Source organism: Nipponia nippon, unplaced genomic scaffold, assembly GCF_047370975.1.
Source record: "Nipponia nippon isolate SJK-2023a ecotype South Korea unplaced genomic scaffold, ASM4737097v1 scaffold_14, whole genome shotgun sequence".
In the NCBI taxonomy this organism is placed as follows: domain Eukaryota; kingdom Metazoa; phylum Chordata; class Aves; order Pelecaniformes; family Threskiornithidae; genus Nipponia; species Nipponia nippon.
In genome coordinates, this window is record NW_028262330.1 from 425530 (window position 1) to 443442 (window position 17913).

General features: G+C 53.7%; 1 protein-coding gene across 7 annotated transcripts in view; it reads left to right on the plus strand.

Annotated features, from left to right (window-relative positions):
- Nucleotides 1–17913, plus strand: part of SEPTIN9 (septin 9) — a 142586-nt gene that overhangs the window by 71527 nt on the left and 53146 nt on the right. For all 7 annotated transcript variants that reach the window (XM_087750587.1, XM_087750592.1, XM_087750591.1 and 4 more), the window contains one exon: nt 11485–12144. In XM_087750587.1, the coding sequence (XP_087606713.1) occupies nt 11485–12144 (660 nt within the window). The remainder of the gene's footprint in view (nt 1–11484; nt 12145–17913) is intronic.

Here is a 17913-nt window from a genome sequence, read left to right on the forward strand (position 1 = left end):
ATGATCTATTGCATGGTAGTAAGATAGAAGAGACCTGCTCCGGCCCCTCATCCCGGTGGGATGTGGTTGCTGCCGAGCAGAGTCTCGTGGGTGACTGAGGTGCATTTTTGCTGGCAATCGCTGATGGTGAGTTGGCAGCAGTGATGCTGAGTGCTCTTTGCCTTTGCCAGTGCTGTCAGTCGACACCAAATTCATTTCCTCATAATGTTGAAACACAAAATGTCATAGTGGGTGTAAGCTGTGAATGATGATAAATGCTGAGTGGGGCTGTATGTGCGGGGAGTGGCAGGGTGGTGCTGAGAGATTCAGTGTGATGTCCGGAGCTGGAGCCTGGGGGGCACACAGGGTTGCAGCTTCGCTCTGGCAGAAACCACGAGACAGCCTTCACTGATGGTTCTTAATCCCTGATTTACCCATTCCCCATAGCCCAGCTCCCTCAGAGAGCATATGCTCGCTGGTGGGCGAGCCTTGGCAGCTCTGCGGTCTGAGTGGTTGTGCGCTGCGTGGAGCTGGGCACTGAGGGCAAGGAGCCTCCAGCCCTACCAGCTCACATGAGTGCTGATAGGAAGGCTTCTCTGTTTCTTTTGTCTTTATTTATTTTCCTTCCCCACTATTGGACACTTTCCCTACAGACACATACTTCTTGCACCACCCGACGCACGGTATTTCTAGTATTTCAGCCAAAGACTTTGTCTCAGTGAGGTACTACTGAGTTGGGCTAAGTTATGTTGTGGTTTTAAGGGTCATTAAAGACAAAAAAAAATCAGCCAGGTTGTTTTCGGGGAGGGCTGTATTAGAAATAGGCTTTTCTATGTGCATGAATCTCGTGGGCTTGTCCTTAAAATTTACTCCAGCAAATGCCCGGGATGTCTCTGGGACACGTGGCTGTGGTGCATCCCCTGGGCTGCTCAGGGCTGGCACGCCTGCTGCTGTGGGGAGCAGCTGCTGCCCGCGTGCTGCGGATGCTGGGACTCAACCCTGTTGCTAATATTAGCAGGAACGTGCCAGAGGGATAGTCGCAATGTTATGTGGGTGATGTGTCTTGAATTCAATATGGTGAAAAGCCCCAGAGAGGGGACGTGCTTCACGTTTGTGTAAGCATCTCACTTGGATTCAGGGTCTCTCCTGTAAGCCCTGCTGTGGGTCTTCAGGATGAGTGCTCTCCTGGGTTTGCATGCATGGGAGTGGGCTGGGAGGCTGGGTCTGTGACTAACGGTCCCACGTGCACGGAGGTTCAGCACCTGGAAAAGGAAATGCAAAAAGGTCTTTCAGATTATATCTCAGATCACCTCAATCCTAGGAGTGAAGCAAAGCTCCTGAATGTCAATTGTTGGATTTCCTGGGCTGTCCCCCCAAAATTATGCTGCAACTAGTCTCTTCTGGTGCTCTTCATCACCAGCCCAGCATGGGTAGAGCCAGCACCACTCTCCCAGCTGGTGGATGTAGTGTGCTGCTCTGAGATAGCTGGTCACCTCTGATGACAAGCTTTGCAGGTGCTTTGGAGAGTTTTCTTTCTTTTTCACTCTTCCTATCTATGTTTCTGAACCAGAGGCAAAAGGATGAGGTGGATGAGAGTTTTCTGCCAAATCAGCACATGGTGGGGGAAGGTGCTTGTGGGAAGGCAAAGTTGTGTCTTCCCCAGCAGGAGTTGTATCTTCCCCTACAGAACTGGCCTTTCATGTGCAGAGTGGAAAAATCGCACCTGCCTGGTTACAGCAGCAGAGACCTGCCATTGCGGGTTGGTTTTTTTTCCCTATGTATATTTAGTTCCTTGGGAATAAAAAGGTTGTAAGGGAGTGGGAATGGGAAGAACAGGATGTGGATCGCTCCATCCATGTGAGCTGGGCTCTGGGGATAGCCTCTGGCCCTGGTTAGGATGTAGGATCATCCAAAGGTCGTTGTTTATAGTCGTCTTATGCAAGGAGGGCTGAGCTACATGTCCTTGGGGACGGGCAACCACTGCAGTGTGGAGCAGAGTGTCCTTGGCTCTGCGTCAGCATGGAGGGTTTCCAGTGTTGGCTGGTACGGGTAAGCTCTTGCTGTCCATTTAAGATCAGTCTTGGGCAAAGTGAGCACCGTGTTGCGCTAATCATAAACCTTTCAAAAGTGGCTGAATGGGAAGGGACAGAGAGTGGATGAGGGTAGCTACTTTGGCCGTGCAAGTGAACTGCTGGTGCCTGGAGGTAAGTCAAGGTTTGGAGTGTGTACACCATACTGGCACTTCCAAGTACTTGCCAGTCTCTGGGATCTTGGTAGCATCTTTCCCTTAGTAAGAAGCTCACCTAAAATATAATCATTCTCCAGCTTTACTCTTTGTTCATTGCCTGTTGGTGGTTTATGGCAGTGGAGTGAGTAGGAAGCACCTTTAGAACATGTTGGGTCATGCCTAATACATTTGAGTGACCATGTCTGCATCTCTTGGCCAATAAATGCCAGCAAACCTGCTGCTAAGTGAAAGTCCTGGCACCTCCGGGTGTCCTGTGGCCACACTGTGTGGGTGCTGGTTTATTTTCTGTTTTGCAGCCCTCCCTTGCAGGGAGCTGCTCAGCCCGTTTTCCCAGGAGCCAGGACCCAGACAGCAGCCGCAAAAGCCTGGACTGGGACTTGTCATAAATCCAAAGACAATAATGGAGACTTCAGAGCCCATAATCGCTCCAGATATTCGTGTTTCTAACTCTGATATTTGATATTCAAGTCCATGTCTTTCTGCAGGACCATTCTGCAGGCTCTTTCCCTTTCCCTCCCTCCTCCTGCTGCAGTGAGCTCTGGCACCTTCTTGATCATTAGAGGTGGGATGTAGAGGCAACAGGCCAAGTGACCCTAAATCCTGGTTAAGCTTGTTTGAAGCCTGTAAAATGAGTTGATGGGTCTGAGTCCAGTTCCAGATGAGGATGTGCCTGTTTGGTGGGGGTCAGGGTCTGTCAGGGGAACTCTTTGTGGGACCAGGGTGGGCTGCCCTGCCGTGCTCTTCAGCATGGGGCCAGGGTTGTGTCCCGGCCACCTCTCCTTTCATACCTGCAGGGTGCTGTTTGGTCCTCGTACCTCTCTGCTTTGCCTGTGGAGAGGTTGGCGGTTTGCACCCACTTCAGGACTTTTCAACAAGTGCTCGCATTGAGGTGCTGGGTGTCCCCTCCAACAGAGACGCCAGAGCTGGCTGCAGTGGTACCAGCAATCAGTGGACAGTACAGGCAGGGCTAGCGGGCAGTGCAGGCAGTGCTGCAGGCCTGAATGGCTCCCAGGTCCCTCCTTTAGCCGCTTTCACTAATTTACCCTTTCCTGTAGCTTTTTAACCAGCACGTTGCAACACCACCCATCAGAGAGGCTCAGCTGGAGACTTAATCACTTAGTGATTTAATCACCCAGTCCCCGCGACTGTGGCTGGTCGCCCACCTGAGTCACTCTCCGTGTCCCCTTTGTGGGTGTTGGGAGTCGTGACTCATGGGGATGGCGTCTGGGTGCTTATGGATTCCTACACCCTGTGTGGTACCAGCACCGAAGCTGGTAGCACAGGGCGGTCTGGGGTCTGCCAGACCACCTGCATCATACTTTGCCTTCTGGGTAATAATTTTAAGGTGTTTTAGAAATACTAGTGAACCAAACCAAATCTGCAGTCCCCTGGGAGGCGCAGAGAAGATTTATTTTTCTCCTTCCTCCTCCCCTTATGAAAGGAAACTGGAGCACAGACCAGAGGCAAAAGCTGCAGAGAGCCTGTGGCAGAGCCAGTAATGCAATCTGCTGGGCTGTATACCCTGTATTTTATGTAATTTTCTGTACAAGTATGAAATGAATATAAGGGATGTAAAATATACTGGTCTGAGCTGGAAGCATTTTGCTGAGGGTTAATGGTTATATAAACCAAAGTGTAACGGAGAATCAAAGCTCAAACCTTTCTAGAACTGCAATACAGGGACTGGAAAGCTAGGATTTTGAATTAATCTGAGTGTGGATTTTATTTTTTTCCTATTCTTAGTCTTGACTTTGCATGTTCATTTCTGGTAAATGAGAGGTTTGCTGCATTGGTCTCAGGCTGTCTTTGTAGCTTACTGTGTGTGAGTGAGATGCTGCTTGAAAAGCTTTGGTTAATGTCAGAGCCTTGAACTTGCACTTATCCCCAAATTTCTTCCATAACTCAGCTCTTGGTACCATTTGCATGGTTCAGGAAGGCATTGCATATTGACAGCACGTTGCCAGCGTTATCTTCTACACACGATTTATGTGTCAGACCACGCAATCTCTTGCAACTTCTTTTGAATGCTGTTTGTAAAGTCAGAAAAAGGCTTTATTTGTGCATAAACCATTTATAACCTGACCCAGGATAGCATGAGAGTCAGGCTACAATAGCAGATGGTTGTTATATATATATATATATATATATATATATATTTATATATATCTGTTTATATGTATGTGTTGCCACAAGGTTGGTTTATTGGTAACAGGAGGTTTCACACCTTTCTGGCGCAAGCACGGGGAGGGGATCCAGCAACCCTGACTTCTCTTCTCTCTTACATTGGATGACTGGCAGCTTCGGGAAAAGTGCTTTTAAAGTTTCCTGCTTTCATTTCCCCAGATGTAAGAGAGGATCCAAACTTCTCGTGCCATTTTGAAGCTGTTGGTGTACTCACAAAGCCCCGCCAGTGTGTGTAGCATCGCTTGCTGCCCGCCCTGCCGGTGAATTGCCCGTCTCAGCCCCATGTTTTTTGACCCCACTGAGGGGCTTGGTGCGGTTGGGAGCACCTTATTGTTGTGGATGGGATAGAGGTATCCTGCTCTGCGCCTACAGCAGGGTTTGAGCTCCCTTCCCCTTCTGCTGCGGGACCTTTAGGTTTTATGTACAGTGTATATATACACACTATAGATACATGAAGAACAGCCTACTTGTCCCTGTAACTGAGCCTTTAGTTTGTTAAAATGCATCCACCTCTGTTACGGATGGCAGCAGCTATTCAATGGCATCACGGACAGTGGATTCGGATAAGCCAAACCCAGGTGGCCCCATGGTAATGTGGGCGAACACTCACTTTGCACTAGAGTTGGGCCAGAAAACCACTGTGAGCATCCTGCTGCCTGGTGACAGGGGTCTGGGAAGCTTTAAGGGCTGTGAGCGGTAAATGCTATGTTGGGTTTCCAAGGTCTCCTTGAAAGATGAGACCTGCAGCCTCCCCCTCTTTTCTCCCCAGGAACAGGAGGTGACCATCTGGTAGCAGTTTAGAGAAAGTCAGCGCTCTCAAACAGTACCATTGTATCACGTGAAATAACGGGGCGCCTGGCTGCTTTAGTCCCATAAGGCTCTTACGTGTCGAAAGACCCAAGAAAAGCTTTCCGTGCTTAAGCAAGCAAGCAAACATAACCCCTGGGTTACAGAGACCACGTGAGGGGCAGAGGATGTTTAATGGGAAGCAGTTGGGCGCTGCAGCCGTGGCAGAGCCCGAGGCTCCAGTTGTGAAGCAGGTCCCGGAGGAGCCAGCATCCCTTGCTGTTTATTTTGGTCTCCTCCTGAGCTCTGTGCGTAGAGGTTTCCTTGTACAAAGCATCCCCTCGACTCTTACTTGAGGTATTCTGTTTAAAAAGGAAAGAAAGAAGGAGCAGATGTTCCCTCTTGAACCCGCCCTGGGTCCCACGGGGTGCCCACAGCCAGACTGCGGAGCAGGATGAGCCACGGTGGATGACATGCCGTGTAACCGTGGTGCTTCCCACCGGCAGATGTGGAGCCCTTGGGCAGGAGCCAGAGCCCTTCATGGCATCTGGGCGCCCTTGGCTTGGCTGGGACCCCCAAGGAGGGACTTGCCTTCTGGGAGAGGAGCACGTAGTTACGAGGTCCCAGCCATGCCATTTGCTTGTGACTTCTCCGGAAGAATCTTGGCTGTTGTATGAGCTACTGGGATTTGAACCAGACCTCTGCCCCCTCTTCCCAATTTGCAAGATCCCTAAAGAACAGCTTTAACTGGTGGCGTGTGACCTGCTGGTGCCTGGCCGTGAGGTGACCGGGAGGACGCAGCGACCGCGCTGAGCAGACATCTCCAATGCCGCAGCACAAAATAGAAAGACCCATAAATATTTTGCTGCTTCTCAGGCCCTGTGCTTGCTTGGGGAGCGTTCAAGCTGGGGATGAAGGCATGCATTCCTTGCCCCGAAGTGCCTGGCTGGCAGGGACGACGTTTGGGTTAAGACTGTGGGTTTGCAGGAGCTGCTGCCATTGTGCACAGCCAGCAGAGCTGCCTGCAGCAGGTACCATCTCGAAAAGCCCATGCCTCCCTCATCTGCCAGGATTAATATTGGTACCTTTTTAAAGCTGGCCCTGCAGAGGGGGGCCATGGCTGTGTGGTGCTGGGCAAAATCCCGCTACCTTGAGAGGTTTGCAAAGGTCTGGTCCCCAAAGGGACACCACAGCAAGCTGTTCGCAGCCCAGGCATGGTGGTTGTGGGCAGAGGCTGGCAGGGGCAGAGGTTGCATCTGAAAGGAAGCACTTGGAAATCTCATTTTAGAGGATTTTGGGCCTTCCCTGCTGTGGGAGGGGATGAGCTATCTTCAGCAATGGTGGATTGAGCCAGAGCTGCCTGAATTGGCTTGGAATGGGTTAAAAGGAAGCACGTGTCGATGGTAACACTGTTTTGTGCTCACACTCCACCTCCCGAGGCCCATGTACCTCCAGAGGAAGAGAAGGAAGGGCGATGCTTGGCACCTCCACCTCTTTCCCTGCCAGCTGCCTCTGACACTGGCCAGCGGATTGGATGCTGCTGGTGGGGCTGGGGAAGCCCTGCTAGTGCCAAAAATCGACTGGAAAATATCGTGGGGATAACCCTGCAGCATGGCCATCCCGGACCCTGCTCAGGGCAGGGACGCCTTGGCCCAGGATGTCACGGATGTGGACCTGGATCCCCACAGGGACCTGGAGCATTAGCTGCGACTGCCAGCGTGGGACACCGGCACCGCGCGGGTGGGAGCGGGGTGCAGGGCCCCGCAGCCCTGCCCTGCCTTTGGCTCCTGTTGTTGTAATGAATACGCCAGCTTCCCTGCAGGAAGCCAGGAGGAGGGTCATCTGGAGCAGAGGCTGTTTACTTTCCTTTCTTGGCCCTGGGCAGGACAGGCTATTTTTAAGCTTTTTCTCTTTTTTTGAGAGTTGTTTTGCTTCCTGAGGTCCTTTTCTTTTCTCTGTGCAAGGAGTAGGAGACAGGCAATGCTGAACAGGGGAGCTGCAGCCATGCTCAGTCCCTCTGAGGCCACCATCGCTGAAGGTGGCATCCCTGAGGATCACGCTCATGGCCGTTGGTCTGTCTCAGAGGTGGAAACACAAACCCTGTGGGTCACAGTCCCTCTCCTTTCTCGTGCCTGGGATGTTTGACCTTCTCCAGACCACACTGGACTCAGGGCAGTGGCCAAATGTGCCGTCAGGACAAGCTGGGTACCAAAATCCTTGTGCAACCAGAGGCACGAGATGGACATCCCATCCTGCAGAGACCCACGGGTGGGAAAGCTCTTGAGTTGTCCCCAGGCAAATCAGTGACACTGTTGGGGAGGGAGTGTCACTGGGAACTGGGTGGCCTCATGATTTTGCTGTCAGAAATAGTGCTGAGCCATTTCGAACCCTCTGTTGGGGTGATGGTTCCTTGTCCAGCCCATTGGTACCTCCTTACTGCCCGTCGGGATCACAGCACTGGCATGGGAGGCATTACTGGGATGCCTTGAGTCTCCTGTGGCTATAATCGTGATTTCACAGCTCTTCCTTAGGCTTTTTGAACCCCTTTGTGTCTGGGCTTTGACCTTTTCCCCCTTTTTGCAGTGGGGCCCAGAAAGACCTGGAGAAAAGCCATTTTTGGGTATTACATTCAGTCCAGCCCTTCAATAAGGCCAGGGTATGGCTGTGCTCCAGAAGGACTGTGCTGGTGGCGTTGAGCAGGTTTACCCCAGGCTTGCGGCACTTCGAGAGGTCTGAGGTTAAAAGAAAGGACCACGTGCAGCAGCTCCAGCATTGCCATCGAGTGACCCACCACCTGGTCGCTGATGCCACTGCTTTTGGCAGTAGCAAGTGGCAGGGGAACTGAAAGGAGCCGAGATGATGAGGGTGGTTCATGCAATGAACCCTGAAGGTCAGCAGGGCTGTGTGTATCCAAAGTTTGTTATCGGGTCAAAAAGAAATCCCCAAACCACTTGGTATTGAGAAATTTCCAGAGGGATGTTCATTAAGAAAAGATGCTTGCCAGTATTTCCTTTGCTATCGGGTTCCTTGAGAGCATTTACTTTCAAACTGTTCCCCCAGGCACATCTGTCATGAGGTTATTAGGCTGCTTTGTTGAAGGGAATAAAATGAGGCTGCGCTGGCTGGCTGGAGGAGTGACGAGCAGGTTTTAAAAGCCTGACATGGACAAAACTGAGATCCCATCCATCAGGGTTCTAGCAGCACCCGGCCGGGCTGTGTCCTCCGCTATTCTTGCCCGCCTGGCTTTGCTTGAGGCCGGGGAAAGGCTCCCCGTTGGGCTGTCCTTTCCACTTCCTTTGTTTTCCTGCAAAATGCAAACCGGGCTTGACTGGTGCATTGTTTTAAACTTGAGAATTTGGGAAAAAATAGCTAAAATGTTCTTTTCTGGATTAAGGCTGTGATGCAGAAGGAAGATGATAGAGAAGTCTGTGCTGGAGAGTCTGAGCTCCAGCTCAGTTTTGGAGACCTAGAGTTTTGTACACAGTATAACAGCTCTCAAGTGTGGGACTTTTTCCTGAGTTAGTTGTTCTGGGGGTGCTGATAACTAAGACTTAGATGCAGACCTGCAGTGCACGAGATGTGCCAAGCAGAGACCACGGGGCAGAGATTGCCACAGAGAGCATCTCGCCTCTGCAAGTGAGTGGTGACATGGCTAGGAGGGCTCCACGGGATTCAGAAAACAGAGCAGAAAACATGGAGGAAAAGCATCTTTATTTTTCTTTACCGCCTCCTTCCTCTTACCAATGCCTGAATATTTTTGAGATGCAGGACAGACCATTTTGTCACTAAGTGCACTTCATGGGGCCCTTCCTGGGTTTTACATGGTGGATGTTATGTGTTGTGCTTAGGTGCTTTCTTCTCTTTGTAGACATAAAGCATCTGTGGTGCCGTTTCCATCTGGTTAATATTGAGGGTGAACTGCCCAGTGCGTCCCTCCCTGCCCATGCCAGCCAGGACCCCCTCACTGGGAGCCGTGGCTTCCCGGCACTTCCTGTGCCAGGGTCTGAACCAGAGCTGGGGGACTTGGACGTGTGTCCGTGCGTGCCTCTGTCTGTCCCCGGGCATGGAGGGGCTCCCGGACGGGGCTTTTGCAGGGTCGCTAATATGGAGCATCCTGGGGAGGGTCCCTGTCCCAGCCTCTGCAGTGCCCATTCTGTCTGGTTTTGCAGCCTGGCGTTCATATTTAGCAGTTTTTGGGTATTCCCTGCCAAAAAAGGGAGAGCAGCCCAAAGCCTGTATCCTAGCACTTTAACCCCTGTGTGCCTCTCCGTTTCGTGGCTTGTCTGACACGCGAGCCCCAGCTCCGAGGGTCTTGCTTTCCTCATCAGCACCTTTGGGACCCCTCAGAGGGGCCATCGCTGTCCCCAAGTCCTGCTGCCCAGGACGGAGGCAGCTGCATCTGCTGCCTGCCCTGCCTGGAGCGGGGGGCGGCGGGTGTCCGCAGCTGCGTTTGCAATCTGCTGGCGGGGCAGAGCTAGGGTGGCTGCCACGTGGATGGCCCCCCCCATCCCGCCGGCTGGGCCCAGCCACGCCAGATGGCTTCTCTCCGGCGAACGGATATGTCCGAGGGGTGGAGGGTCCCCAGGTCCCCAGGCTCCCTGGCCTGCCCCAGGGGGTCGGAGCAGTCCCGCGGAGCAGAGGAGGTGCTTCCTGTATGGTGGCTCTTCTCCAGCTCCACCCCAGGGGTGGCTGGGAGGTGGGTGGACAGCCCTGGAAGAGGGAACGCTGTGCTCCAGTCTCTCCCCCTGCTCCTGGTGTCCAGTGTGATCTCAAGCTCGGGTTTTTAAAGGCTAAATCTCACTGATATTTTCCTGTTTATGTAAAGGATGGTGGACTCATTACTGATGCTTGTGCCGGTCGTTAGCAGTGTGGCTGTCATCACAGTGAGGCTGTCAGCATGCTGGCTCAGCTTTGCTTCATGGGGGCTGCTTTGGGATCCCAGGGCTGTGCCTCATCCTGTCCCAAACCTGTGCCTGGCTGTGTGCTGGGGCGCATGGAGGGTATTGGCAGCCTGTGGCGCTTGGATGCGCCCCAGCAGCGGTTCTCTGCATTTCTCCCGCTTCCCGTGAAGTTCAGCCCTTTGTTTCCACCTGGCTGGCTCCTGTGCGGAGCACGAGGTGTGATGGGCTTAAGAGCTTCTACTCCTTAAGTGAGGCCTGGCTGGAGCGGGGTGGGAAGGGCTGCATGGGGGACACACGGCTGTCCAGGTGTGAGCCAGGACATGGTCAAGCAGCTGGGATGGGACCATCACTCCACAGATGGAGGCTTCCTTTGGCAATCCTTTGTGCCCCTGAGCTGAGGGGTCTGACACCAGTGTCCATCAGGTTTCCTTAGACACGCTTCTGGCTCAGGGGGTTTGGGGGTTTCATTCTTGCGTAGCCTGCCTGACCGGGAGCTCTGTGTTGCTGAGGGGGACCTGTGTGACAGGCAGAGCTGAACGACGGGCCCTTGTTTGACTGCCGCTCTGCTGCGCGGGGGTGACTGCCCTACTGCCGGTGAGAGCGCGGGGACAGATCCTCTGCAGTGCTGGGGCTTTGCTGCCTCTTCCTGCATAAATCGGAACATCCAGTCTAATGTTGCATCCGCCTCTCTTTGCCTCAACTTCCCCGTTGGTAAAATGAGGATGATGATGTTCAGGTTTTAGGATGTCCCTAAGGCCTCCCAGTTGGCCCCTTCCTTGCATTGGGGTCCATGTCAGTGTTTTGAAAGCACTTCAGTCTTTGGCCCAGGTGATCTCTAGGATTGTTATCAAGGATATGAGCTTCTGTGGCTGCCACCTTTATTTTTGTTGCTGCATTTATATAGATTTGATGCTGTCCTGGGATTGTATTCACATTCCTGACTTGGGTTTCACTGGCAGCGCTCACTGCGAAGCCTGTGTTTATCTGCTCACCCTTCAGATGCAAGGGGAAAAGGGAGGTGTTGGGAGTTGGGTTGTTGGCTGCCACTGAGTCCTGTGCTGTGCTCTCCTCTGCCGTGCTGCCATGGGGCCCTCTGCTCCCCTCCGAGCATGCGTGGGGTGCAGGTGGGATGGAAGGCAGTGTGGGAATGGTTTCTACTCTGGGATTGAATTTCCTGGCTCTGGTTCCGGTTTTGTTACTGGGTTTGTAACTTGTCTGAAGAGGCAGAGCCTGGCCCTCAGTCCCCAGCTGCTTTAAATGGGATTATGAACCCTCAGGTGGAGGAGCAGGAGTGGGGTTAGGAGCCTCAGGCAGTGTCTGTAAGCCTCTCTTGAGATGCTCAGGTAGATGGTAACTGAATTCTGAACTCCTTTTCATGTTTTTCAGCTCTGAAAAGATCTTTTGAGGTCGAGGAGGTAGATCAGTCTTCAAATTCCTCCACCCCACAAAGACGGACTCCGAACCCCCTCCTCAGGTCCACTGTGTCCAGCTCCACGCAGAAGTTTCAGGAACTTGGTGCCAGGAATTCGGAGCCATCTGCCCGACATGCAGACCCCACAGGCCAAAGATCACCCAAGCCCTCTCTGAGGAGAGTGGAGCTCTCTGGACCCAAACTGCCTGAGCCGGTGTCCAGAAGAACAGAAATCTCCATTGACATCTCATCCAAGCAGGTGGAGAACTCCACCTCAGGGTTGTCGAGGTTTGGCCTCAAAAGAGCAGATATGCTGGGGCACAAACCGCCGGAGCCCACCCCAAGGAGGACTGAGATCACCCTCGGCAAGCCCCAGGAGCCAGGTCTCCGGAGGGTGGAGGCGCCGGCATCAAAGATCCCTGAGATGCCCCAGCGAAGAGCTGAGACGGCCAACGCTGCTGTGCCCGACACGGCCACCAAGCGCGTGGAAATTCAGGTAGCGAAGGCTGCCGAGGTCCCAGCCCCACCGGCACGGCAGGTGGAGAGCTCAGAGCCTCCCCTGGCCACCCAGCCTCCCCAGGCAGAGCCAAAGCCACAGCCAGCGCTGATGGAGAGCCCTCCAAAGAGAGAAGAAGGTGAGTACAGCTCTGGGCAGCTGCTTGGGTGAGACGCTGGCTGATACCTGCCTTCGTCCCTTGCTGTGGGCTCAGAGCCCATGTGGGGACACTGAGCGTTGTGTGCTGCTCTTTCGGCTCTGGTGGTGATGCCTTTCGAGGCTGGCCTTGGATCTGTGCTCAGATGTGTCTACATACATGGCTGTTATCCTTGGGTTTATCCTGGCTGAAAGAGCTGTCAGTTTGAATAGAAAACGCTATCAAGCCTGTAAGGAAATAAAAAAGAAAATGCCAAAAGCCTGGGTGCTTGCAGAAAATGACAATTCTGCCAGCTCGGGCCCTGTGTGCTGGCCCACCCACCTGTGCAGCATCTAGAAAAGCCTCTGAGGTGCTGGAGAGGCGGTGGTTGCGGAAGCGTTGTTACGATGGCTTGTTGTTTAGTGTTGTTGCTTATGGTTGTGGGGCAGAAACCGCCTCTTCATTAGCAGGAGTCAGGGTTTTTTTGGCCTTGGAGCCAAAGTCTAATAACATCATGGACCAGAGCCACTATTAAACTGGAGCCCTGGCTTATATTAGCTCTGTCTTGTTTTCAATTAATCCCGTATTAAAGCCAGCTTCTCTCCCCCGCCAGCCGTCATTTATTCTCCCTAATGTTTTGGAGATTTTTTTTTTCCCCCTCTTCTCGCCTGTTAGTTATTTTTTCCATTCCCCATCACCCACGAGCTCTCCTCTTGCGAGGGATGCAGCGGTCGGTCAGAGGGCACCACCTCCTCACCCCACCCTGTGCCTCTCCCCGGGGGTTGTGGGATGGTGTGCGGTGACCAAGTCAGGACCTGGGAGGTCCGTGCCTGGCCCCGGAGCTGGACCACCGCCCTTGTCTCACCCCATCATGGGATGGTCCTTTGCTCCGGCTCCATCTCCTCTCCCCAGTCACAGGGCAGTACCAGGTTTCGGTGTGTGTGCATGGTCTAAAATCAAATCAGGAGTCAGTGGTTGAGCTGATATCAAACCCATAAGACTTGAATGGGTTTCTTTCACTGTGCATGTGTATGGCTTAGGCGTGGCTTTTCTGAGCTGGGTTTTAAAGAGTGGACAAACACCTCCAGCAGGGAACAGGTTGGTCCAACTCCAGATGGGCATGGCTGAGCTCTAAGACCCAGCCCAGTGATGGGGTTCAGCCTGTGTCTCCCTTACGGGCTCTCTGTCCCCAGCCGCTGTGTGCCTGGTGCCCAGGAGGCCCATCTTCTCCCGTGGGTGGGTGCTCGGCCTCATCCTGCTGGGTTTGGGCTGCTCTGAGCTTCTTCCCAAGCTCTGAACCGCGAATGGTTGGGCACTTTAAGAGCAGAAGACTATCTAAGCTGCCTGAGGGGGAGAGGAAGGGCCCTTTGCATCAAAAACGACTCCAGAAGCCCAGGACAGCTGCTGGGGATGAGTTTTACCCTAGAGCCCAGCTGTCTGGGGTCTGCCTTGCAGAGCGAGCCAGCCCTCAGTACTGGTACAAAAGCGGCTTTCAGTCTAAATGCCTCCAGGAAGAGCCAGGAGACAAAATAGAAGGGGTATGGAGGGCTCCGGCTCCTTCTTCCTCCATGTCAGCACGGAGGTACAGCCCAGAGTCGCTGCCAGAGCCCATGTCCCCTCCCCAGACATCTCCAACCTCCTCCATCGCCATGACTCAAGGTTGCCTGGGCTGCTCTTGCACAGGACCCCGTTTCAGGGCGCTCCTCCCTGTGGTCCATGATACCCACCCTGGGATGCTGGGTGGGTGGATGGCATCTCTTCTTGTCACTGGTCGAAGGTATGCAGGAGATCGTGTTGTGCAGGAAGAGGCCGGTTGGAGGAGAAGGGCAATCACCCGGAGCTCGGCAGTTCAGAGCAAACCACAAAGGAGAGGAGTAATTATAGTGCTGAGCTTTATTAGGGCGGCGTGGCTGGTGGTGTGGGCTGAGCCCGCCCTGGAGCCGTGGTTCTCAAGGTGGAAGGAGGGCAGGGGGTGTCTTCGTGGGGCAGAAGAGCAAGAAATATTCCTCCCCATCCCTGTTCTCCCTCTCTGAGTCCTTCTCATGCCCTCCTGCACTCCCTGGGGAGCATTGGCTGCACTTCTGCAGGTTTAATGTTGAGTTGCGCCATTGGTGATAGGGAGACAGGACATGGGTGCACATCACTGGTGTGATGTACCACTGCACCAGCATCCCAGGCAAAGCTGGACTTCATGTCCCCAAGGCGGCTGGTGCTCCCCAGCTGAGACAAGGAAATGTGATGGGTGACCAGGTGACGTGGATTGCTGTAGTCAGAGTCGTCCAGAGAAATCTGAGCAGGGTTGTGCAGTGGGTGTAGTCAGGGGGAGAATATGCAAAGGGCAGAAAGAGGCACAAGCAATTAAAAATAAACACTAAAAAAAGGTGAAGGGAAGTGGTGTTTCTGAACCTGCAGCCTCAGAAACTGTGAGAGTCTGTCTTCACTGCGTAGGACTTACCAAGTCTTACTATCCAAATATGACCGCCTGTGGGTGGTGATAACCTCTCCCGAGATCCCGCCATGGGCAGCGGTTCACTCCCGGCCCTGGGGCGCTGGCCCAGGCTGGAGCTGGCGGCTGAGGCCGTTCCTCCTTTGCACTAGCAGGGCATGTCTAAGCAGGGCACGTGGTGCCTGCGCCAGTGTGGCCGGAGCTGGTTCCTCCCCATATCACTGTGCTGTGGAGCCGGCATGGCAGGAGGGGGCTGAGGCAGGTGGCTGTGCCCCGGGCTGCCTGGGCTGCCGTCCCGCTGCCTTTGTGAGACTGGCATGGTGGCTGGGTCCTGCTTCAGTGACCCTTGCTGGTGTTGCAGCCGGCGGGGTGCTGGCTTGCTCAGCCGCCATCACCTCCTGCTTCTGACCCTCTTCCTCCTCCCTGGCTTGCTCTGAAGCAGTGGCTTTGCCTGGGATGTCCCCCGTGGCCCTGGGCAGGGGCGCAGCCCCACCGGGCTCCTTTCCACGGTGGCAGGCTGAGCATGGCTGGCCAGGAGAGGAAAGGAAAATCCTTGTGAGAACAGCAGTACTTCATCTGGAGAAATCTGTTGGCCCTTCACAAAGGAGGGATCTTGAGGGCTCCTCCCAAGCTGGATGTGGGACAGGCCAATCCTTGGGAAGAGCCGTGTCAAGCCCGTCAGGGCTAATCCTGCTGCATCCTCCTGCCTGAGCATCCCCTTCTACTGGTGCCTCCTGTCGCTGATGCTGTGCATGTGTGGTTGAATGCCATGTTCTTCTGTTGTTCCTTGCAACCCGGTGGTGGTCGGGGTCAGGGGGGAAGGCATTGTTGGTCCCAGAAAAGTTAATGTTTGCCATGTCAGTTTAATACATCATCTCTGCTCCCCCCAAATCTGAACCTGTTTGTATTTGTGGTGAAGGCTCAGTTTTGGGATCTCAGGTGACAGATGAGAAGCGATCCTGGGTGAGAGGTGGAAGCCAGTTTGGTCTGATGATCCTTTTTGTTTCTGGCATAAGCCGCTGTGGTCACGTTGCCTGGGGCCCTGGGGACAGCACGCTGCCAGCAAGGCACGCTCTCCACCACGGCTCTGCCGCCTGCTTCTGCCCTCGCCCCATTTTCCTGCTCTTGGCAACTGGTAGGGCCACAGTTCTCCTCCCCCTTCCCCATGGTCCTTTCTCACAAGGATGCTCAGGAGCTTAGTTAGATAAATCAAGGCAGATAAAATGAATAATGGGAACCATCACCTAAAACAGGGACTTGACCTTCCTCTGCAATGTCCTGTCCATCAGCCTGATGAAGCGCATCTCTGCGCTGATCCATGGTGACGTGCAAAACAGTCAGAACCATCTCTGAGCTTCCAGCTTTTTGGAGTCTTTCTCCCATTGGTGCCTGATGCCCAGCTTTGGGACAGCCATGCAGGGGGCCACACACCTCGTAAAAAGCAGCAGGGTCCTTACTTCTATTTTGCTGCACAACAAGCACGAGGACGTCAGGAAAGAGAAGCAATTCAACTTTTTCACTCTTTTTTTCCAGCCCTGGACCCCTATGGAAAGCCTTTTCTTTAGAACGTGCTATTTTAGAGGCTACTGTAGAGTTGAGCTAAAATTACAAAAAAAAAAAAAGCAAGCTTTCAGATCCACATAGCTCCTTGTGAAGGCTGTATCCAAAAACCAGGGACCCGTTGCTGTGTGCTGGGGAAGCCATGGTGGAGGCTGCAGCCCGGTCCCCCCCCCCGCCAGCTTCAAGCCTCCATCCTGCCATGGACACCCAGGGATGGAGAAGCGAAGTCGCCCGAGCTTTGGGGTGACTTTTCTTCTGTGCTGTCCTGCAAGGGTGACGCTGAGCATGGGGCTGGGCTGCCTTGCTGGAGCTGGGAGTTTAGAGGGATTTGGATGACTATTAATGCTCCCTGCAATGAAGAGGCCAGCGCTGAGTGGAGGCGCAGTGAGTAATCATTTCCAGCTCCCTGAGCTGCACAGCAGTTTAACTGTACAAAGAGATTAAAGCTGTAGGGAAACATTTCCTTAAAACCAGCTGACACATTTGGGCTAGATTGCAGGTAGTCTTTTGTTGTTGTTGTTATTTTTAACGGGAAACTGCCTACAGCCTGAGATACCAAATGGAGAGGCTGAGTGAAAAACACAGAATCCCAGTTTGTGAACTCAGGTGCCAAAAATGAGATAATCTGGAAAAATGGAGACTTGCAGCGCCAGTGACTTGGAACGAAGGAGTGGGAGCGTGTGTGGGGGAGACAATCATGTCCCATTGCTGAGATGCTGCCTGATCCGGGACGCCATGTGCATGGCCTCCTGCCTGCACGGGGAGGGCAGCGGGGGGGGCCGGGCGCTTTCTGCTTTCCCCCTCCCACCGCGAGCTCTGTCCCTGGCTGTGCAGGGAGCTGCCAGCGCACCTCAGTTCCTTTTGGGGTGTATTTTGGGCACTGAGGATGTCGGGAAGGAGGCCAGGTGATATAGATGTGATGGTACTTCTGCTGCACACATCTTTGCCCCCCAGAAAAGCTATTCCCGAACTCATTACATTGTGTTCAGCTCTGGTCATGTTGGCATTCACGTGTCCCCTTCTTTGCGTCTGTGTGGGCACAGTTTATATGGATGCCATCGCGGTCCTGTGTGGGTGCTCCAGCCACGCGGGATATGCCCCAGGCAGCAAGCCTGCTTGCCCCCAGTTTCCAGCACAGGCAGCCAGACCCAGGTGCAATCACAGGGAGAATTCGTTTGCCCTGTTGGAAGTCCCTGAGGGCCCGTAGGAAAAGCAGTGATCTCCCCAGTGGAGATTCATTATGCGAAGGAATAGTTTCCCATAGGAAATGTTACAGTTCCCACTTCCGTTCCCTGCCTCACATGGTTTGAGACCAGGAGAGGGGCGAACCCGTGGACGCTGAGCTGCAGAGTCCTCCTGGCGCTGGGCTTAATGACCTGGCAGGTCTCTTCCATTGCTAGGTTGTGCATCAATGTCATTGCTTCCTGAACCTTGCAGGAAACATCTAAGGCTGAACGTGTCTCTGTAGGGATCAAAACCTCCTGTTCCAGGCAAAAGGTGGCCAACTGCACGGCACCTGGAGCGTCAGCTCTCTGCAGGCTCATGCGGTCTGTGCTCGTTGCATTGGGGTATGAGCCCTGTGCAGTTGCAAGACCCTCCTGGCTCTGCACCTCCATGCATGCAAACTGGGGCAGCCGCTGCCTTCCAGGCAGCCCCTGGGCAGAGAGGTGTCTTTGCCGCGCTGAGAAATGTGGGTGAGCGCTCCTGCCTGCCGTTGGATGTACGTACATGTTAGTGACACTGGAAGGTGATGGGAGATGCAACGC